Source organism: Argentina anserina, chromosome 6, assembly GCF_933775445.1.
Source record: "Argentina anserina chromosome 6, drPotAnse1.1, whole genome shotgun sequence".
NCBI classification, from domain to species: domain Eukaryota; kingdom Viridiplantae; phylum Streptophyta; class Magnoliopsida; order Rosales; family Rosaceae; genus Argentina; species Argentina anserina.
This window is the reverse complement of record NC_065877.1, coordinates 30,805,695-30,829,961: the sequence shown is the minus strand read 5'-3', so window position 1 is coordinate 30,829,961 and position 24,267 is coordinate 30,805,695. Positions and strand designations below refer to the sequence as shown.

At 37.2% G+C, this 24,267-nt stretch overlaps 1 protein-coding gene across 1 annotated transcript; it reads right to left on the bottom strand.

Annotated features, from left to right (window-relative positions):
• Window positions 1–15,800: 15,800 nt before the first annotated feature.
• LOC126801081 (glucose-6-phosphate 1-dehydrogenase, chloroplastic-like) lies at window positions 15,801–19,701 on the bottom strand. The gene is made up of 10 exons (XM_050528533.1): window positions 19,400–19,701; window positions 18,810–18,976; window positions 18,625–18,719; window positions 18,425–18,539; window positions 17,529–17,734; window positions 17,298–17,447; window positions 17,100–17,220; window positions 16,728–16,957; window positions 16,419–16,619; window positions 15,801–16,297 (listed from the first exon to the last, which is right to left on the bottom strand). Exons 1-10 carry the CDS (start codon window positions 19,617–19,619, stop codon window positions 16,045–16,047), a joined length of 1,758 nt encoding a protein of 585 aa, XP_050384490.1. The 5' UTR covers window positions 19,620–19,701; the 3' UTR covers window positions 15,801–16,044.
• Between the last annotated feature and the right edge of the window lie 4,566 nt (window positions 19,702–24,267).

Here is a 24,267-nt window from a genome sequence, read left to right as displayed (position 1 = left end):
TTTAATATTTATGTATTATTTAGTTATTTTACTTTTATGCATCAGTGTGTATAGTACTTTCTCCGAGCTCGGAGGTCATTCCCGAGAAGATTTTGAAGAGGCCGTTAATTATCGTTTATAAATCATAAGTAATTATTATACATTAAAATAATATAACTCGATCATATTCAATATTGGGCTCATATGAAAGAGCTTACTGCGAGGTTCGTGATGGTACAATAGTTATTTGTAAAAAATAAAAATAAGCATGGTATTTATGAAGAAAATTAATATGTAACTAAAATTAAAATGAATATAATTGGAATATTAGAAAAAGTATGAGGATAGATTAGGAAGAAAATGAAAAAAAAATATAACTCATTTACCTTACGGAATGGAATGCCATAGATAGCATTCCACTGTTCACATAAGGCAAAAATATTTTTGGGGAAATTGGGATACCTTATGGTGGGAGGTGGTATTAAGGTATATTGATGGTTTTAACTTATGGTGAGAGATGGTCTAAGAACACAGAGAAAAAGACATTTTCCAACCATAAATGCAAAGGAGAAAAACATTCATAAAAAACCTAAACCTACTCCCCCCATCCCATGGCAGCGATGGGAGGTCTACAACTTATTTGGCCATTAGCTCAGACAACACCCTACGTTGTTGTGCGTGGGGATCAACCTTTTGGATGTGCAGCCATGCCTCCATCTTCTTTGGCAAATGTACTCGAAGGACAACGGTGTGTGGCGTCGGAATGGCTAGTTGCCTTCGTTTTTCTTGGATCTTGGTTCGATTGGAGGATCTTGTTTTGGTTCTTTGATCGTCATAGTCAATGAGTTCGGATCCGAGATGCGCATTTCTTTGACAAGACCATAGCGGGCTCGATTTAAGGCCGAATAGGTTGAATTTGTGGATCGGGATTGCTTCTATGGTGTTGGATCGTGGTTGTTTTCCTTTCCAAAATTTGTTGGTGGTGTTATCCAATCCGGATTGACCGGTCTCTGGCCTCCGTCGACGATGGCATCAATTTGGCATAGGTGGAGGTTGGCTCCCTTTCTGGGTCAAATCTGGAGCCAGATCTAAGTTTAGGACCCGGGTGGACATTGGGCTTGGGTCCCGGCCTCAGTTCAATTTTTCATTTCATACCATTTTAGTTGGTTTTGGCAACTATTTTGGTTCTATTGCTGGTTGACGGAACCAGAACTTTGGTACATGTTCGTTAATGATTGTTTGTCTATATGGTCATGTTTGACATCACCCTTGGTCGGCTTCGATCCTTTAGATGTAAGATTACTCTCAATTTTACACTGGACTGACATGTGTCTGTTCCTGTGTAGGATCCATATGGGTAGTCATACCACCAACTACTCCTTTCACTATTCGGTTGCAATCCGTAGTGTACACTCAGGTCGGCGCTTAGGCATAACGACAATTGCAAATTTTATTTTTCATCGCCTTATATATTTCATATTTTTGTTTGTTATTTCTCTGATGCACTTTTGCATCATATCATTGTAACTGCTATATTCAATAAATAGTTGTCGTGTCGATTAAAAAAACATTAAATAATTCCCACTGACACACACTTAAGTAAAAATAAAATCCAAAAGATATCCAACTTTTTACTGCTCACAAATTGAAGTCAAATATCCCTAAAAAAAGGAAGTGATGCAGGATGAAATAACTGTCTCTTTATTTAATGATATGGGGGCCTATATATAGGCATTACAAAACCACAATCTCATAGAATTAAGAGTCCTAATCTATTACAGAGATGTTAATCTATCTCTTAACATGAAACCTATTAAGGTTAAGACACACATAAGGGTAGAATAGTAATTCTCCTGAAACACTCCCCCTTGTGTCGCATGCCTAGGTTGCATGGCGCACAACATTGCCTCGGTAAAAACCTTGTCAAGCAAAACAAAAAACTCTTGGGTAAAACAAAGCTTGATCAAAGGGGAAAAGAGCACAACGCACCAACTACTTAATGATCTTAACATAGGATGTAGACTCACCTTGAAGTCTACTAAACTCTAAAGTTTCGATAAACGACGCATGCCAATGCACTTCACATGTTTCACAAAAGTAGATTTAGGCAAAGACTTAGTTAACAAATATGCAACAATGGATTCTGACCTCACTTGATTGATCTGGACATTCAAAAACTTCTATGGTTGAACATTGTAAAAGAACTTGGGCGAAATATGCTTGTTGTTGTCTCCCTTGATGAAACCTAATTTTTTATGCTCTATGCAAGCAGCATTATCTTCATAAAATGCACGTAGGTTGATCAGTTGTTGAGACTAATCCACAAGAATCACGAATATGACGAACGAGGAATCGTAGTCAAACACATTCTTTAACTGCTTCACGGAGAGAAATGATCTCCGCGTGATTCGAAAAACTAGCAACAAGAGTTTGCTCTGTGGATCTCTAAGATATCGCCATGTCAGGACCAAAGAGGTACCCTATGTCGGCATAACCAACTAACAAGTTGTTTGGAGTCTTTGCATCGGGGGAAAGAGCAAGTCAGGACTCTACTCTGCTCTTGATACCGTGGTCTGCCGCCACGCCGTGGCTTCCGGCGGCGGCTCTGTCGCGTACAGTGGTGTTGCCTGCGGCGCCGATGTAAGGTGGCACGGCCATGGTGTTTTCTCTGTTGTAAGGATAAAACAATCTAATGTCAAGGGAACCTTTCAAGTACCGAAACAAATGCTTGATTCCATTCTAATGACGTAGTGTAGGCGCGGAGCTAAATCTAGCTAATAAGTTCATTGCGAAAGATATATCCAGTCTAGTGCATTGAGCAAGATACAATAGTGCCCCAATTGCACAAAGGTATGAAACTTCAGAACCAATAACTTTTTCATCATCCTCTTTAGGACGAAATGGATCCTTCTTGATATCTAAACTTCAGACGACCATGAGAGTAGACAATGGACTGCATAGATCCAGATTGAAACGTCGAAGCATCTTCTGCATGTAAATCGACTGTGAACTAAGATACCGTCAGCCCTATGCACAAGCTCAAGGCCGAGACATAGTTCATCATTCTTATAACCTCTCTCTTTCAAGTACTTGTACAACCAATTGTATCACATTCTTCTGGATTGCTTCAACCCGTACAACGAACAACGTAATCTGACTGCATTAGGATTCCGTGGTCTGGAGGCACTTAATGGAGGTAAAGGTAGTCCCTCATGAGCTTTCATGTATATCTATGCGCCAAGATCCTCATAGAGATAAGCTGTGACCACATCCATAAGCTGCATGTTTAGTCTTTCAGACACTACCAGACTAATGAGCTAGCGGAAGGTAATGATGTTCATAACGGGAGAATAAGTCTCTTCATAGTCAATGTCAGGTCGTTGTGAGAATCTTTGCGCCACGAGTCTTGCTTTATAATGCACAATCTCGTTCATCTCATTACGCTTATGAACAAAGATCCATTTATGTCCAACTGGTTTGACATCTCTTGGAGTCAATTCAACATTTCTGAAGACTTCTCTCTTCGCTAATGAGTCAAGTTCTACCTGGATTTCTTCCTTCCACTTCGGCCAATCTGCTCTGCATTCGCATTCAGCTATAGAGCGAGGTTCAACGTCGTCTTCAAATATGATCTCATGTGCGACGGAATAAGCGAAAACGTCATCAATGCATGTAGTGGCTCGGTTTCGGACCGATTGATCACTTGTGTAGTTCACTGAGATTTCGATGTTCTTTGGCATCAAACAAGGTTCCATAGCGTCTCACGGTAACACTTGAGTTGATTCATGGACATAGCTGTAATTAGAGACAACCTCATACGATGGAGATTCATTGTTGATGACGCGTTGTGCCTTGGTCATTTGCTTCTTTCTAGGCTTTGAATCCCTAGAGTTTATCGGTCTCCCCCTTTTCCTTTGAGGAGCCGAGGCCGAAGCTGGTCCATGCCGGTCCATCTCGGCATCGTCGCCACAAAGAGCGCCGGCTGTCGTCCCACTGTCAAGGATGGTGCCAACGTTGCTAAATCAAGGAACTTGTCTTCCACGCCCGTATTTATGGACATCCAACCCTGCCGGTACATTTGCAGCGGGTATGTTTGATCTCGTCACTTTAGCAATATTTACAAAGCCGTCGGGCATCGAATCCGCGACTTTCTAGTGGTCGATAATGCCTTGAACTTCTAACTCACTTTGAGCAGTGCGGGGATCGTATTGAGACATAGTGGGGACACACCACGTCAATTCCTGACGTTCATTTGGAATGATAACATTCCTTTCTCCCCCTAACGATGGGGTGCATGTCTCATTAAAGTGACAAACTGTAAATCTTGCAGTCAAGAGATCTCCGGTGGTTGGTTCTAAATAGCGAACAATCATTGGGGAATTATAGCCAACATAGATACCTAATCGTCTCTGAGGACCCATCTTAGTACGCAATGGAGGCGTAATAGGCAAATAGACGGCGCAAACAAAAATATGTAAGTGTGAAATAATGGGTTCGTAACCAGTTACCATCTATTACGCACTAAACGCTTGGTTAGCCACAGGTCTGAAACGAATAAGTGTCGTTGCATGCAACACTGCATATCCCCACGCAGAGACCAGCAGGTTAGTACCCATAACCATTTCCCGAGCAACAAGCTAAATACGCTTGATGGTAGCCTCTGCTAGACCGTTATGTGAATGAACATGAGGAACGAGATGTTCAACTACGATCCCAATAGACATGCAGTAATCGTCAAAACTTTTGGAGGTGAATTTGGATGTGAATTCTCCAACATTATCCAAACGAATGGATTTGATAGGATAGTCGGGGCGGTGAGCCCTAAGTTTGATGATCTTAGCTAATAACTTAGCAAATGCAGCATTCCTTATAGATAGCAAAGCGACGTGTGACCAACGCGTCGATGCATTAACCAATACCATAAAATATCTAAAAGGTCCACATTCTGGTTGAAAAGATCCACAAATGTCACTTTGGATACGTTGTAAGAATGAAATGTTCTCGGTTGAAGCCTTAGTAAAAGAAGGACTTACTTGAAATTTAGCAAGAGAACAAGCTTTGCAAAACGAGCGATGAGCATCAGAAATTGCCATAGAGGCATTAGAAAGCAAGGGAGGTATCACAAGCTCATGTGAAGGAGGGGATGCCACCACCGACATCATGAATGTCGTAGAGCTGTCGCGAGGGGTAGGCTCGGCCACACCGCGCAGTGCACGGGTAGGGACGGCCTCCCCGTGTGGACCACGGGTGAGATGATCCTTCAATCGCTTCCAGGACTTGAAAAATGGATGACCATATGAATTCTTAAGAATTCTGATCATTATATCACGTCCAAGGTGCCCGAGACGGGCATGCCAAAACATATAAGAGTCTGAATCACAAAAGTTGTGTTCAACTGCATATGTTTTAAAGATTCGAATGGAAGTAAGATACAAACCATTCCCGAGACTCTTTATCTTCTCTAAGATGCGACGCTTACATGCTTTCGCAAAGGTAACACAATGATATTCCTCTTCATTCTCAACTTAAGTATTGAGGTGAAAACCATTGGCACGTATGTCCTTAAAACTTAGCAAGGTGCGGGGAGACTTCGGCGCATAAAGAGCATCAACGACGTTGAGTGTCGTACAATTAGGAAACATAAAAGAAGCGGTGCTCTTCCTTGAATGATGGATTTCAAGCCAATCATTGTAGTCATCGAAGAAGTCGAAAACACTAGATTCGTGAACAACTGCTTGTACCGTAAAACAATGTGGGTGGTTCCACAATTAGCTTGACATTCGATTTCACCGCGGGACATCTACAAAATGAAAATTAATAGAGTCAGTGACAAGGGAACAACTCTATACAATACACCATAGAATATTGTAAGAAAGGGAATCAGAAAAAAGTGTGATCCCATCAAAAGTATAACATGACAATAGTACTACATTCTTCAACTAAAGAGTTGGAAAAAAACATGGTATTGAAGCAATGGAATACCAAACAGTAAACTAGGGTGGTAGAAACCATCCAAAAACGGTGTAAAACACACATAAAGAGTGTCGGTGAGTGAATATAATGGACTTGGAGAAAACCGGAAAATTAACCGGAAAACCATGTCAAAAGGACTCAAAACCGGGTGAAATTTGGACTGGGAAAACTAGTCAACAAGAACTACTGAAAATATGCCGGTTGTAGATGTGTTGAGTCTTTATCTGAGGGTCCTCATCCATATGATTCGATTCAGGTTGTAGAAACTTCTTGTAGGCGGAGTATGCCTTGATCATCTCTTTGCTAGCGATGAAATTGCAATTAAAGTGCTTGAAGAAGCCACATTTGAAGTATGGAGACTTGCCATTACCGGAAGTGGAGGCATGAGGAGGCACATGGCCTCCTTGAGGTTTAGGACGGGGACAGCCTCCTCCGGAGGGTGCGGCGCCGCCAGCATGTTGAGTCCATGTATTGGACTTGGGCCGAGAACGGCCATGTTGCCTCCAACCACGAGAGTTGTTGTTTTGGTACTGGTATGGAACATTCCTTGATTGATTCTTTTGCTTAGAAGCTTTCTCATAGTTAGACTATAGCGTATAAATCTTTTTTAGTGCCAACAAGTCTATTGTTATTGTTGAGGAGGATCTCAGAATGCCTGTATTTCTTTTCCAAGAGCGTCAATAAGTCGTCGAAAGACTGCATCTTCCATTCCTCTACATGAGTGCGGTACGTATGAGCTTGAACCTCATAGTTGATTGGAAACATGTCCAATGTTTTATTGAGAAGATCTAGGTCGGTCTTATGACACCAACGGTGCCAAGATCGGATTGCAGGCATAACGTATCATGTTTGAAGTCATCTACTCTCTTATAGTCCAATAGACGGATATTATCTCATCTAACGATCAATTCAGGGAGAAACTTATCATGAACGTTGTTGTATCCCAAGCGTAGTTTATCCCATGATTTTTTAGGATCTTTTACGTTTAAGTATTGCTTCTTGAGAGTGGCATGGATGCGACATCTCATGAAGAGGAGAGCTTGAGTTTTGGCCATAGATGGGAAACTAGCAGGAGGGTCGGCAAACATGCCTTCAATCCCTCGGCTCTCGAAAGCGAGCTCCATGTCGGAAACCAGCGGTGGTATTCCATGCCTTCTAGATCAAGAAGGCCAAATTCCGGTCAAGACGGTGATGACATCTACAAAAACGAATACGAAATCGATTAGATTCAAGTATAATAGGAATTAGAATGGGTGACGTATATGGTCACAAGAAAAATCGATGCAAACGGCGATACTCACGATCGCACCCAAAACAGTGGTGCACTCAGCTGACCACACGAAAATCGATTAACTTCCCTTTTCAAAACAATCGTGACTACCACAGGACCGTCACATAAAAAACATCGACCAAAAGGGTAATCATATCCCTCTTTTGTTTAATCGGCGTTACAAGAAACGCCGGAAAAAAGACATGAAGAATGCTAATATGGCCCGATATAATATATCTATACGTTTTCAAAAGCAAGAACATTAATGAAAAATTACATTTGAAGGTGTGGAGAAGACGAGAGTAGCTTCTCTTGTGCCAAGACTTTGCTTGTTAAGTTCGCGTTGCTTGCGTGAATATGCTGGAGAATCAATCTTGAATGCTTTGATGTGGGGTCTTGCGGGGCAAAAATTTGATTTTGCGGGGCGAATGTGGGGGAGACCCTGCGGAGCTGCGGGGATGCGTGCAGGGGCTGCAGGGATCAGCGGGGGCTGCATGGGAGGCTACAAGGGTCGGCAGGTAGGAGTTGCAAGGAGCGACAGGGGCTGTCGCCGACGAAGAGCGCCGACGGGAAGAGTGCCGGAGGCCGGAGACAATGGCGGCCGTCGGGGGAAAAACTTTCTAGAGCTCTAAAAATTTAGGGTTTTAGAGCAACGTGCCTGATAACGTGATGCATGATGAAATAATTGTCTCTTTATTGAATGATATGAGAGCCAATATATAGGAATTACAAAACCACAATCCCGTAGGATTCAGAGTCCTTATATATTACAGAGATATTGATTTATCTCTTAACAGAAAACTTGTTAAGGCTGAGACACACATAATGATATAATAATAATTCTGCCAGAACAGAAAGTTGTTTATTTCAATCTCGTTGCCATGTTCTAATATTTTCTCGTTTTGCTTTTATATAGCCACATTAATATGTCAATTACCATCTTATCCTTTAAATATTAGACGATTAATTTTCAGAGTTATATAAGAAAAGATTATTATAGGAATGAAGTGAATGACAGTTACATAAGCAATGTTTGCTTAATTAATATCGATAGCAGAAATAACTACCATATTATAAAGCGACTCATGTAGTCACATTTCACTTGTTAATAATCAACACAGAATGTGGACTGATTATTAGTGCACAACCGTGGTTAATGTCCATCATGTACTAGTTGATCATTCTCTAGCAAGAGACGAGATGTTTATTTTAAAAATTACATCAACATGATCTACAAAAAAAATCCGTAGTACTTTTACCAAATCAATCATCATATGATGTGAGTCCTTACAATTTTACATCTAGATTATGGAGAATTATCCTCCAACATCCATCTATGAAAGAAATTCGTGCCCTTCCTTTTGTTAATGGTAATCACCTTATGATTTGTTCATCCATAACTTTTTAGAAAAATAAAATCTTAACTTTCGAGTTGAGTTATGCATTAAAGGCGTCTATGATTTTTGAAATAACAGTTAAGGTTAAGCTATAAATTGAATATAATACTGAGATTGAAACACTTGAATTGCTCCTTTTTTTTTTAATGAGAGGGGTACACTTGAATTGTTCTTAAAAGATAGAAAGTATTGGAATTCAAAAACTAACCGTTAAATTGAGACTATCCACATTATGCTCCATTTAGTCAGTTATTTAACAGCTACATAAATAACATACCTTCGGAGTTTCATTTAGTTTATTTTGAAATGAGTTCTAATAATTTAAAGAAATTGACGTAATTAGTACGTTTGTAACCGCATAGTGGTTCTTGCTATATTTGGTGAGTGTTCCCAACCTTGGTATGAATAAGGAAAGTTGTCGTTAGGGGAGGGGCTATAAGATTAGAGTTGACTTATGCATTAGAGGCGTCTAAGATTTTTGAATCAACAGTTAAGTGTAAGCTATAAATTGAATATAATATTGAGATTGAAACAGTTGACCTGTTCTTAAATGATACAAAATATTGAAGTTCAGAAACTAACCATTAAATTGAGACTATCAACATTATGCTTCATTTTATCAGTTATCTAGCAACTACATGAAAACCATATAATCTAAGAAATTTTTTAAATGAGTTCCAATAATTTTATAAGTTAACGTAGCCGCAATAACTGGCCTAGTTCATGGGTAGGGCTGGGCATGGTAGCCGATCCAAAAAAACCAACCGAGATACCAGCCGAACCATCGTGATCGGTAGTCGACACTTCGGTAGCTGAACTCGTGGTACGGTATTATCGTACCGATATACTGTAGGTGGTATATTGAACGCATTAGAACCGGTACTCGATAGCTCGATTCCTTTTCTCTTCTCCTCTGGTAAGTTTTCTTTCATTGCTGGTCCTTACTCTTGAATCAAAATCAAATGAAAATGAATCTAATAGAAACTATGAATCATTGAATTGATATGCCTTTTAATTGTTTGAAATCGTATATGTATTGTTATCATGGAATTAGATTGATTGCTTATGAACTTATTTGTCTTAGTCTCTGTATATGATTGATTGTTTGATTTCTTTCTCAAATTCGTTTTTATTTTTTTATTTTTAGCTATGGATTCAAACTTTTCACACAGTGGAAATATGAATGCTAGTAGCTCAGCCCCATCTATCCCATCTGCACCAAATTTTGAAACATTAGCAGCCTTATATGAATCACCACATGTGCCTCCATTTAGTGCACCGTCAGTTGAACTCCAACCACAAAATCCAGAATATGAGCCTATTGTTGGGCAGAAAAAGAAACAACCTGCCAACAAAAGCCCTCTTTGGGATACTTTTACTAGATGTAAGCTCCAAAACTCTGAAACATTAGACCTAAGTTGGTGCACATGTAACTATTGTCATGAGAGAGTGTTGTGTTTAATCAAGAAAAATGGGACTAGTTCAATGTGGAATCATGCTAGGAAATGTATTTTACACCCCAATTATGTGAACATCGATCCCAAACAATCCAAGTTGCATACTGATAATGTGACTGGAGCAAAGAAATATCACAAGTATAACATAAAGAGGTGTGATGATAGGTGCATAGAAATGATTATCAAAGATGAGCTGTCATTTAGGTTTGTGGAGAAGGAAGGTTTTAGAGCATTTTGTCATGAATTAGAACCTGAATGGCCCATGTTGGATAGAAAGCAGGTTGCTAAGGGTGTGTGAGACAAGTTTAATGATGAAAAAACTCTTCTATTGAGTGGTTTAAAGGCCAATGATACTAGGATATCAATCACCACCGACACATGGACGTCAATACAAAACATTAATTACATGGTCTTAACAGCCCACTTTTTGGACAATGATTGGAAATTGCACAAAAGAATCATAAACTTTTGTACAATTACCAGTCACAAAGGAGAGGATATTGGTAGACTAGTGAAGCAGTGTTTGAGGCAGTGGGAGATCACTAAAGTCTTTACCATAACAGTAGACAATGCTAGTGCTAATGACGTTGATGTGGGTTATATAAAAAGAAGGTTGAGGAGTTACAAGACTTTGATGTTTGACGGGGATCATTTGCATTTAAGATGTGCCTGCCATATTATTAACTTGATAGTTAAGGATGGATTGAAGGAGTTAGAGGATGGGGTTGCAGCTATCTGGAATTGTGCTAAATATATTAGGAGTTCGGCGTCTAGGCTTGATAAGTTCAGGGAATTTGCTGTTTTGGAGCAATGCAAGGCTAATGCTAATGTTCCACTAGATGTGATAACTAGATGGAACAACACTTTTCTAATGCTTGAAGCTGCGCTGAAGTATGAAACTGTGTTTGCAAGGATGGCTGATGAAGATGCTGCGTTTAAGGCTTATTTCTAAGAGAAAGAAAAGAATGGAAACACTAAGGTTGGACCTCCAGAGTATAATGACTGGAGAAATGCAGAAGCTTTATGTTTGTTTTTGAAGAAATTTTATGAGTCAACTGTGAAGTTGAGTGCATGGAAATCAGTGACTGCAAACATATTGTTTGTGGAGATGATAACATTGCAAACTGAAATTGACAGAGCATGTCTTTCCAGAGATGAGGTGTTAAAGAGGGTTGCTACTTCAATGAAGGCCAAGTTCAACAAGTATTGGGGAAGCTTTGAGACTATGAAGAAGGTGATCATGATAGCTAATGTTCTTGACCCAAGGTACAAGCTACAATGGGCTACAGCAGCAATGCAAAAGGTCAAAGCAAGTCCTCAGACAATTTATTCAATAGAAGCTGATTTGAAGAAGATATTGTTGAAGATGTATGAAGAATATAAATGGTGTGAGACAAATGACACTACTGAGCCAACTACAACTGAAGTAGCATTAGAAGGAGAGGATTTGGAAGGTCTTGATGAAATCAGCAGGGAGATAGCAATGGAGAGAATGGTTGTGCAGTCTCAATGCATAAGGAATGAGGTTGATCAATATTTAAGTGATAGATATGTCAGTCTTGTCTGCAAGGACTCTGACTGAAATTCTTAAGTGGTGGAAAGGCAATGAGGCAACTTATCCAATTCTATCAAAGCTAGCAAATGATATATTTGCTATTCCATGCTCAATGGTGCCATCTGAGAATGCTTTCAGTTTAGGTTCAAGAGTGGTTGATCCTTTTAGAGCTTCATTGACACCAAAAATGGTGAAGGCTCTTGTTTGCACTAGTGATTGGTCAAGAGCTGATCCCATTGACTTTTACAAAGACCCCACTGAAGAAGAATTGAAGATTTACTATGAGTTGGAGGAACTTGAATGAGGTTGAGACTTGAGACTTGTACTTTTTTTTGTGTTCTTTTGCAGATTATATATGAATGGAAGATTTATGTGTTTTTAACATCTTTTTTTGTTCTTTCCCATAGAACTCGTTTAACCAAGGCTTGGAGGAAGCATATGCAACAATCAACACTGACAACTCCAACAAAACTATTGTTTAGGCAGTGTAGTAGCCCTGCAAGATATGCAGCAACTAACACTGGTTGTTGTTATTAGACTTCATTAGGAAACTCTTATGTTTATTTGTTGCTTGTACTATTATGGATGTTTACTTATGTTTCAAATTATGGACAAGCTGATTTGTAGTTGTACTTTTTATTTAGGACAAGCTGATTTGTAATTGAAATAGATGCTTGTGTTTCAAATTGTGCTTATGTAGATATATGTTGATACGAACTCATAACCAACTGTACCAACCGAATATGTTGGTATACCGAGAAGATGGTATACCGACTTCGGTGGGTGGTAATGGTAGCGAAAATCTCTAAACCAACCATAGTTGGTTGGTAGATGGTAATGCCAAAATATATGTGGTATTATACCGAATCCACCCCTATTCATGGGTGTCCCCAACCTTGGTTTGAATAAGGAAAGTTGTCATGAGGGGAGGGGTTGTAATGTTATTCTAGTTGTATGAGCTCACATCATTTTTGTAATTGAGTCTAGATTACCTTCGGATTAGTGCCCACCATCTAATTAATTATTCATGACAATTATTTGTTCACCATTCATGTTCAATTGCAGTGATACATACTTTGTCGTAACAACTAACGGAAATGAAAACATTAATTACTTGAAACGTGATTGTTGTCTACAATCACGTTTCAACTACAATGAATAATAAGATCCCATCAGATAGATGTGTATGTAGAGAAACGAAGAACGCGCATATAATAGTGATGATTACTGAAATGTTTTAATTAGTATTCTATAAGTCGAACTCCCAAATATCACTTAAGTTAAGAGATACTTTGTTGCTAGATTAAGTGGTACTGCGCCGATAATGTGAAGTTTAAAAGGAAGCTTCGACTAAAATGAATAACAAGATCTCATCGTGTTGATGTGTATGTATAGCAACGAATAACGAGTATATAATATTGATGATAACTGAAATGGTATAACTAATATTCTGTGAGTCGAGCTCTCAAATCTCACTTGCTTAAGAGAGGTATTGCTGCTAGACTAACGTTGTGTTTGGCGCCGAATTTAGCTTAGATTATGGGTTTAAATTCACGAACTTCGATATAATTTTTAGGTAAATTATGAAATTTATAAAATTGAGTTTTTAAAAATTGCTGTTGATTAAATCTGCAAATTCAGATTTTCGAATCTCAACTCGGAGCCAAACTGTCCTAAGTACTTTGAAATTTAAAGTATTAAATTTAATTTTTAATAAATTCATGGACGTAGATTTCTACCACAGAATTGAATCTATGGTCTGGAACAAAAAAAAAATGAATCTATGGTAAAAGTGTTTGAAATGTAACAATTTACAGCTTAGAAGCTGAGAGTTTTAACGTCAAGAGTGCAAAGACATACCATAAGCAGCTTGCATTTAACAGTTTTCGACTTCCGAATATAAATGCTTTGCAGTCCACAGAGTATCTAGCTAAATGAGTAGCTGGGCTGGCAACTGCAATATCATAAAGCGAGTGTAGAAAGCCAGGCGACAAGAGAGAGAGAGAGAGATTGATACATCGAATGCAGGAAGATTTAAAGAAAGGAAGAGGGATTAGATATATGCATGGGACCCCAAAGGAAGAAGAAAGACAACACAGAGAGAGTAGTCTGGATAGTGCTTTTTGACTAGAATGGCATGCTCATGTCTAATCAGCGATTGTCTTTCTCGATGGAATATAACTGAAAGATCTTTTATATCCCCGAAGCCGAAGCTCATGCAGACTGACTTGGATAGATTATAGATAGAAAGGTCTCTGGTCCTAGAGAGCCCTACTGCTACTCTACTAGTCTCTCCTACGTAGGTGTGGCATGCATACATACTCACAGGCTCATCTTCTCTCTTCCTGCTCCAGCTCTGCTCATCTCTCAGAGTCTCAGTCTGTAACTATCATTCACCAGTATCCCACACCACACAGACACCACTCACACCAGGGACAACCCCATCACTCCCTTCTTCCTTCTTCTTCTTCTTCTACACATCACAACTGCATTAATTCACTTCCTTCCTCCCTGTCATGGACCCACCTGGCTCTCAGCTTCTCATCATCATAAATCAAGTTTACGAGCCAACTCTTAAAAAGCAGGAGTTCATAACAAATTAGCACGGGAGGTAGTTCATCACATAAAAGAAACTGCCTCTAAGCGATATACGTACTGCCTAACTCACAGAAAAATGCTTGGCGCATGCCAATGATAGTGTCGGGAAGGTACATCTGAGCTGAAGCTAGAGGCTCTCGGATGTTTAAGTTAATAGTCGAGCTTAAGTTGATGAATTAAGGTTGGTGCAGCTCAGTCGAGCTCAAGAATGCTTAAGTTTAAATAAAGAGAAAATTAGAGTAAATCCAATAAAAGAGCACTTTTTTAATCTAAGCTCATACTTATTTATACACCCAAAATAGTTTATTATTATTAATTCTCATTTTTGTATAAGTCATATATTAAATAATTTTCCTAATTATAGGTTTTTAAATTCATTTTGAATGTGAATTCAAGTGTATCCATAATTATTTCATTGTATTTAATTCATATTGCTAACATCAATGTGTATATATATTCAACATAAAATTCAGTTTTGTAACTTCTTGTTATTCTTCTATCAATTTCATTTTGCAAAAGTTTATACTAATTCTTATCTTTCAAATAATAGAGCCAGTCATATGAAGATTATATGAGAAAATCATATGAAGATATATAAGGTATTAAACGATCTTGATTTAGTGTGTCTTTTATCGTGAGGTACACATCTTGTTTTTGTTGAATTTGTTTTCTTGATCGGTATATTGTCATAGTAATCCATTGTAAGAGGTATTATATAATTTTCTGGACAATAATCATAGGTATATACGTATACTATAACATCTAATAAAGATGTACATTAAACTTCCTTAGATATTTGTCTTCCTCAATAAAAGGTAGATTTCTATAGACAAGAATCATAGATATATATATTAGGAATTATAAGTGAACCTTATAAATAGATATGCTTCTCATTCTTAGGTTGTAATTAAAGAGATACCTATTAACTAGATTAAACACTTAAACTCCTACATACCTTTAATTTAGGTTATAAAGAGATGAATGAAACATAAAAAATTAGTGCAAAAAACTATGATAACAAGTTAACAACCTAACAATTTTCAAGTTTCACAAAATTTACTTTCAAGATAGATTTTTTAAATCACCAAAATATAAGTTTTACATTCATCATCTACCTTAATTTGAATATAATCTATTAGCAATAATGATGAGTTAAAAGGAAACTTGTAAAATCAAATCCAATATATATATATATACATATATAATTAAGGTAAAAAAAATTTAATACCAAAGTTGACTAATTAGAATTAAATAGTGGCAATATGTAATTTTTGTTAAAACGAAAGACAATATAGTATTTTATTTGATAATATTTTAATAAAAATTATAATTAAATAATAGATGTGTTTATTTTAAAAGCATGTACTAAAAATGGGTATAAAATAAAATACCCCTTAAATAAACTCGTGATACTTCTGCATATCATGTTTCTTCAAACATGACCCAGTTTCCATCATTTGTTATGTTGCCCAAAATTGTGGTGGCTACTGCTGTTTTTGACATAAATAACAGTTTAATTAAATTGGGCTTGAGGCCTGCCCAGTTGTGATGATACTACAACACTTGTATAGTTGTGTGGTCATCAGCTATTTCATTTCAATAATCAACTACTAAGTTATTGCTTTGCTGCCTTAATTTGCAAACAGTTTTATTGCACTTCCCCATGATAACAATTTCTAATGACAGTGCACCACAAATCATGATTAGAAACCAACATTCTCAGCAAGTACATTTGAATAAAAATTATCAACGGCGGAAATGGGAACAAGAACCAGTTGTAATCGTGCAGAACCTGAGAATTAAGAGATTCACACTTCATAGATCATCCTCTCCAAGATCTCCCCATCTAACATTGTGCTTTGCAGCAAGATAGTGGGGTCCTACTGGCCCTCTGCTACCATAGGGGTATAGCTCAGGAACAATCTTCTTCTGTTCGAGCTCATTCAACAACGGTGTGAATAGTGACCAAGCAGCATCGAGTTCATCACTCCTTATGAACAACCTTCGTTCCCCTTCAATTGCATCTAACAGTAGCCTCTCGTACGCATCTGGTATTTCTCTTGGATACCTTCACAATGTAAAATACAACAATAGATCATTATAAAGGCATAGAAAGTTCTCGTTTCATCTTAACTTATCAACCAGTCTACGCTTTTTGTCACGACCAAGCTTTAAAATGACTACTGTACCTATCCGAATAAAGCAAGTTTAGCTCACTTCGATCTAGTCTCATTCCCAGACCGGGGACTTTGTTGTTGATCTTCAAATGTATGGCTTCATCAGGTTGTACACGAAGCACAAGCTCATTTGTAGCCTTGTCTAAATCAGTCCCAAAATTTCGCTTGTACAGGTTACCCGGGACATGTCTGAATTGAACTCTGATCTCTGTTCTGAATTGTCAAAGCAACGGAAACAGGTCACTAAATTGTTTAAATCCTTACAATATGAAGGAAGAATAAGAGAGTTGATGCTAATGAAGATGAAACAATTCCACATACCGCTTAGTGTGGAGGGCCTTTCCTGCTTTCATCAGGAAAGGAACCCCATCCCACCTGGCATTATCAATAAAGAGAGCTGCTGCTGCAAATGTAGGGGTGAGACTGTCGTTTCGCACAGTTGGGTCATCTATATAAGCAGGAAATGTTTTGCCGCCCTTGTTGTGGCCCTTATATTGGCCAATAACTACATCTTCAAGCAGCAGTGGTCTCATTGATCTAAGAACCTTTACCTGAGTTCAGACCAACCCCACCAATCAAATATATAATCATCCACTCATGTTGGCATTGAGGACTTTTTTCAGTAAGAAATAGAAAACTTCTTTAGACCTTGAATTCTTGACATGAAGAACATCAAACGAACAACTACAATACCTTTTCATTCCTGATGTCCTCAGCATCTAAGCTAACAGGTGTTTCCATCGCAAACAGCGCTAGTATTTGCAGAAGATGATTTTGCATTATGTCCCGTATGATTCCATACTTATCAAAGTATCTGAAAACATGGAAACAGATGGTCAATTGATTGGAAGTGCTTAAATAGTTTTCAACAGTGTTGAGGAAGAAGCTCACCCTCCTCTTCCCTCTGTGCCAAAGTCTTCAGAAAAAATCAGTTGCACATTCCGAATGTAATTACGTGACCAGACAGGCTCAAAAACAAGATTCGAGAAGCGGAGCACTGACAGATTCTCGACAAGCTCCTTTCCCAAGTAATGGTCAATCCTGAAATTTTCTCAACACGATCAAACTTCTTCCTCAATATTTATAAATTTGACTAATGTAAGAAAAGAGAGCGAAAGTCACCTAAATATCTGGTCTTCAGCAAGGTACTGCTTTAAAGATCTGGTTAGCTCCGCAGAAGATTCAGAGTCACGACCAAACGGCTTCTCAACAATAACCCTAGTCCACCCATTTCCTGAAGAAGCTCTAAGGCTAGCACATCTCACCACGTCCACAAATATGTTTGGAGGTATTGATAAGTAAAACAGCCTATTTGACTTTTTTCCGGCCTGGAAACAAGAAACTTAAATGACTTAAACCATTACATTTTCATTATTTCTCTACGTATAAATATAATTTAGAGTAATAGCAGAAATATTTATCAGCAAGACGGTTTATCATGCACATACTACAACATCATTATATATTTTCAGATTGGTATCTGAGCCTACTTAACAAACCTTGAAGACATCACTAGCCATGAATCCCGTGATAGTTTAGATGAAATTAAAAGTTCAGTATATGTCGAGCTTCACTCTTGTGCATTTCCCAATAACATTCATGAACATGTTAAGGAAATTTGGAAATGATGTTGACCTTAACTCTTAACCCATGAACAACTGTAGAAACAATTAAGATTGCTATGCATATGCGGTATTCTTTGATATAATGCTAACAGCACTTTCCCATGTACTTTAAACACAGTAAAAGTTAGTGCATCTCGATACTTTTAATGTTTTGCTGCTGCAGCCAGGCTTGATATATGTTGTCATGCGGCTTGGGTGACCAATTTAAACAACTTAGCTACTACTATTGAATTTTTTTTTTTGAAAAGCAGAGTACCTAGTCCCGCCAGGTGCCTCGCCTAATATTATCACCAGGATTAATAAAAGACGAGAAAAAAAACTGATGATAATTATCATTTTCTGCATTAAAAAATATAGCCACACGGGAAAAAAAAACTGTCGTGGACACGTTACCTCCTTCTCTTTCAGCTTGATATCCAATTCTGCAAAATTCTCCTCCGAATTATACAGACCAGAGTGGTAGAAGCATCTTTTCAAGAAGTTATCCATTTTGTCCTCACAATTTGCCCTGTCAGTCATTACTGCATGTTAAATTATAGAATCGCGAAGGCTTATGCCACAGATGTTCACTTTAGCTTAGCAGAATGAAAAACCTCTTATCTATTCTGCAAGTCAAGGTTCTGCTAATCATGTTCCTTAGCTCTTCATCAGTCAATTTAGTTCGAGCAAAACCAAACACTATAAAATCCTACATGAAGACACAAACAGAATGTGATGAGCCATTCTGAGCATTAACATTGTAAAGTATGAGTTTGATATTAGAAATCAAGACCCGAACCTCGGGTAGACAATCTTCATAATAAAGAGCGAAAAGCGCTGGGAATATCTTCTTCTTGGCAAGGTCTCCAGAAGCACCAACAACAGTTATGCTCAACTTAGATTCCATGTTGTTCGAATCTAAGACAGGAATGGAACCCTCTTTGCCAGGAGACTCAAAATTTCCATCTGGAAACACCCAAATCCCCATTTAACGTTGATCAGTTATAAGCTAACCAAAGACAACTGACCAAGTGCATGACTAATTTTAGCTTTCACAAAACCAGATTGAGCACCAAATGTCAAAAAAGAGTAGTTTCAAACTTTGAACATCCAAAAACACCTGAAGCTTCCCAAGATTGTTACTTTACAGTCAATTATTGAGAAATCGTAAGGATATGCACTCAGGACTTGATTCTCTTAGTAATCATTGGAAAATGAACAATGTCTGATGATTAAAAATTGCTTCTTTATGAATTAATAACTCAACCATGAAATGCAATCTCTATCCAAACCTCTAAGCAATCAAATAATCAATAAAACTAAACAGTCGAGAACTAAGCAAATATAACAACAGAGTTATATAAACAAGAGAAGAATGAAGAACCAGACCGCCAGCAATAGCATTGAGTGGAAGCTCATTTGAGGATTTGAGCTGAAATTGATTTCTGGGGCGAATCTGAGAGAGAGAGTGAGAGACCCATCTTGGGGAATGACCTTGACCTTCTCTTAACAAAGTGATGAACTTGGTGAAGTGGGTAGTCTTGTTCTTGAATGAAGCGGGTGCTAATGAGGTTGAAGAAGACGAACAAGGACTGAGGTGAGCAGCCATGCAATAGGATCAGTCTGAGATGAAGCTCTCAACTTGAGACTTGAGAGACAAAACTTGTATCTAACAAATATCGGCAACACTGACTTGTGACTTGTACTCTATTTTTGTTAATTGGTTACTTGCTAAATAAAGAAGTAGAATATACTCTATTTCTGCCTCTTGTCAATGCCATCATTTGGCCGGCCTCTACCTTTGTTGAAGAGCCAAAATGCACTATTGGTAGGCACTTCGGTTGCTATTACTCGATGCCAAATTAGTTTGGTTCATAATGACCGGCTCAAATACTATCTAAGAGATTTCACTAAACAATATTATAACTATTAGTAATTCTAATATTTAGTACATCATATATATAAACTATCACATTAGTACCTCAAGTCTAAATTCTAACTCAATTTTAGTTCATTCTGTCAACTAACACTGTTAGTGGCTTTATCTCACACTAATTTTCAAGGACATTTTCGTCATTTCATTTCATAACAAAATAAATTAACATCCTACATGCATTTACCATAACTATTACAAACAAACTAATTAGTTGTTGAGATGTAATCTTATCGGCATCGTATCGGTTGAAGGGTAAAACGATATATCAGGGATATATTGGATTTATCGGATTTGCTTATTTTTAATTAAATTTATAATTTAGTCGGTACTAAATAAACTAAGAAAATAAATATAGTTGAATTTGTTGACAATATAAATATATGAAACGGTACCAAATAATAAAATAGGTGTCTAAAAATGATTAGTTGAGCTTAATATTCATCATAAACTCTTTTGTCATCGAATTCAAACTCAATATTAATATCATCCTTCTAATCTTCATCCTCATATTCCACTAGTTATATGGGCTATATTTCCCCAAACGATGTCATTTAATAAAAATTAATGAAAAATAAATAAAATATTTTTAAAAAAAAAGAGAAGAATTTTTTTTAATTGGGTCAATCCTATTTTGATACGATATATCGGAGTTTGATTGATATTTGACCTGATATATCGTAGTTTGATCGATATTTGACCTGATATATCGTAGTTTGATCGATATTTGACCATTAACCGATAAATTCAACCGATATAGGGATATTGTATCGATATCTAAATATCACCGATATATCCGATAGTTAGAACATTGGTTACAATAAAATGCTCAAAAGCTCTATCGTAAGCATTTAAATATTTCAAAAACAAAAGAAAATGTTAATTTTTTTTGTTATGAAATGATATGTATTAATCAACCTGTATTTTTTATTAATAAAAGTTGATATTAGAGGGAAATTATCATAGTGTTACAATGTGAAATGTAAATAAAAATAAAAATAATTTCTTTCTAGGCTCTTCACTCTATGCTCGTCTAATCAATTCCCGACTCTAGTCTCTCGAAATATGTGTTACCTCATACGCATTTGAACAAGGAATCTCTAGGAGTGAGCTTACGCTCAATAGGGCCAAACCTCTTTAGGTTATTCTTAATTATGTTACACAATCAAGTTATCAACCAATAACAAATAAACAACAACGATGCAATGTATGACTACAAAATGAACTTCTTCCGCTCAATTACTGGGCAATCTGATCATATAGCAAAACATTGAGTCTACACGTCTCATACTGTGAAGATATTATGTGATATGACCTAATGTATATAAACCAATAATATCTCAACACATATGCCTCATTTGCTAGTCATCTTGTTAATCTCATGATCTTCTAAACCCGAAACCCGATAAGATCATTTTATCGACTTTGCGTCAAATGAGCATACTTTTCCTACAGTTGTGCACGTTGGGTTGACCATAGATCTTGGCATGCCCCATGAGAAAATTCAAATACATAAAAGACATTTTTTTTTCTCTCAATCTCATTCTTCACAATCTCCTTTCTCAAATGCATAGTCATCGTATCTCACAATGCATGCCAATTGAACATCAATGCCCATATAAAAATATGACACATGTTCTTATGAAAAATGGTAACATCGATCATATAAATCATATCGATCACACATGCTTTTATATAAAGCGATAACAAACAAGAGTTAATCATACAAGATCAAGCATATCACATAATTCGAATATTTAATTATAATAATTAATTTTAAATATAAGAGATTTCCCGAGAGGCCATGTTTAAAATCCGAGTTAGCTCCAATGCTCGACGAACTGCTGGATCGTAAATCGAGACACTTAAACGAGCATTCTAAAAACCATTGTTGGATCTAGCCCAAACCTCTAGGATGAAAAAAGTATGCCGATAAGAATCTAACCTCTAAGATGAAAAAAGTATGCCGATAAGAATCTAAAACCACTCGCAAATTGCAAGTCGGAATTACAAATTAAAAGTTATAACTCGTCAAAATGAAAATGAGTGACTGAGATGAGAGAGAATCCCCACTCTCTAAAAATGCACAGCCAAAAGAGATGGGCCGGTTCCTATATATAGTTTTCTCAATTGACATGTGTCAGCAAAGTATTGGTCATGTATTGACACTTGTCAACGCTATAAGCAAGCACACAAACCTTATATCACATTGCGACACGTATCCTATGATTCTTGGGACTGAGTTGACACGGAGGACCGCTGAACTTGGTCACTAGGAAACCTCTTGATGAATAGAAAACTGACACGTCGCCATAAGCTGCTATTTCGGACAAACTTCAGAAAATCGCTAAAATTAATTCGTGATTTCGAAAAATTCACCGAAAAATATGGTGAACTCGTAATGATGTCTACTTTTTATTTTAAAAAAAATAAAAATAAAATTTGACATACTTCAAAATTCAGGATATTACAGAAATAAAAGTTGAAATCGGAGGAAAATAAATAACAAAAATGTCCTTGATAATTTGTGTGAGATGAAGCCACTAATGGTGTTACTTGACAAAATAAACTAAAATTGGGCTAACATGAAGACTTGAGGTACCAATGTGATAGTTTCTAAATATAAAGTACTAAAAGTTAGAATGACTGATAGTTATAGTATTGTTTAGTGAAATCTCCCATACTATAATGTGTTCATGGGTTTTGACTCGCATTTCATCGTTAGGTTTCAATTTTATGATCACTTTGATCCTTCATTTTCCCTATGGCTTAGCTGCCCTCGGTTTTCGACACAAGAGCGCTGCTCGATTAGTGAGTTATAGTACACTCATTCACAAATATTTGCCGCTATGTAAATTTAAGTCAAACGCCGTATGAGTATATATTTTTTTGTTTCAACCGTTAAAATTCGTATGAAACCTTAATGGAGTAGGCACTTGCTTGAAAACGCATGAAACTGATTATAACATAAGATACGTTTTTGGGTCAAAAAGCAAAGATCTAGAACTCGATGAACACTAAGCACACAAACTCAAACAGATAAAATTCAGTTGGTTTGGGTTAAGGTTATGAGAATGGACCCTGGTTAGACAAGCCCTGAAGCCCATATGGGCATGGAGAGGAAGAGGGTCTTCCAGGATCATGCAGTAGGGAAAGAATCCAAGAGTTGCTGGCAAAACTCTACAGTTTGAATCCTGGGATTTATTTTATGATGGTGTGAATCCTGGGTTTTGTTCAACACCCTGCCACACGTTTTCACATCTTCACATGGTGAGACGCATTCAATTTAGTATTCTCGTGTAGGAAAATTTGTACTAGCTTAGTACGTAGATCTTAACCTTGTTAGTCAATTATTATTAAACAAGTTGACCTTAAAGTTTATAATTCCTATGTATCCACAAAGTTTATAAGTCCTATCTACATAAGTATATATTTAAGCTGTTCCAAACCCTCTCACATTCTAGTGAATCTAGAACATGAGAATTGTTGAAATTTTGATACAATATATTTTTATATAGTTCTGTAACGACCTAAGAATGTAAGAGTCTAACACATAAAAAAAAAAATCTCTTTTAAGTTCAAAAGACTAATATTTACAATTGATTTTCGCATCAAGTAAAGTCTTTATTCGTCTATGGCTTTTAAAAATTTGAGACATGTGAGTGTATAGATTTGCTCTATGCTCACCCATTTCGATTGTTTCTTCAATTAGTGTCTACTAATATGAAATCTAACATTTTCTTCCCAGGTTAAGCTAAAGTGATAGACTTCATTGATAAATTCAACCATCCTCAATACTAACCCTTATAAATTACTCATCCTACCAATCCTTTTTCTTTTTCAGTTGAAGGTTCACCTTTATTTGAATGTTTCAACTGTAACATGAAACCGGGAAAGCTAACCACCTAAAAAGGAAGAAACCTTTCAAGTGAAAACTCAAAGACAGACCTAACCTTTAGCTTTGGCCTTGAAGAGCTAATTGTGCTAACTAATAAGACAGCTACAAGAACCAGCATAAATCCCTTTCAAGTTTCTTTGAACAACCATGACAGTAATTGCTTTTGTGTTTTTGGAAAGAACATAAATCATCTCAAGTCTTGGTCAGTTGGTCTTTAACAAAGAAAAATAAAAGAGGTAGTTGACTCCATTAGGGGTTCATTTCTAATTATTTCTCTTGCTAGAACGAGTGTAGCCAATAACATATTCATGCGCCAACCTTATATAAACCCCTACCGTGTTCATTGTTCACATCATAAGCCACACACTAAGCCAAGCTAGCTTCACTGAGCTTTCTGAGAATACCTTTCAAGAAAGCTTCTTTTAT

What these genes read in the sequence shown, in the direction of transcription:
- LOC126801081 (XM_050528533.1), bottom strand. Translation starts at nt 19,619, where the DNA reads ATGGCTGCTCACCTCAGTCCTTGTTCGTCTTCTTCAACCTCATTAGCA. An exon ending in ACTCAATGCTATTGCTGGCG is followed by an intron (nt 18,977 to 19,399) that starts GTCTGGTTCTTC and finishes GGGTGTTTCCAG; the next exon opens with ATGGAAATTTTGAGTCTCCT. An exon ending in GGCACAGAGGGAAGAGGAGG is followed by an intron (nt 17,221 to 17,297) that starts GTGAGCTTCTTC and finishes CCATGTTTTCAG; the next exon opens with ATACTTTGATAAGTATGGAA.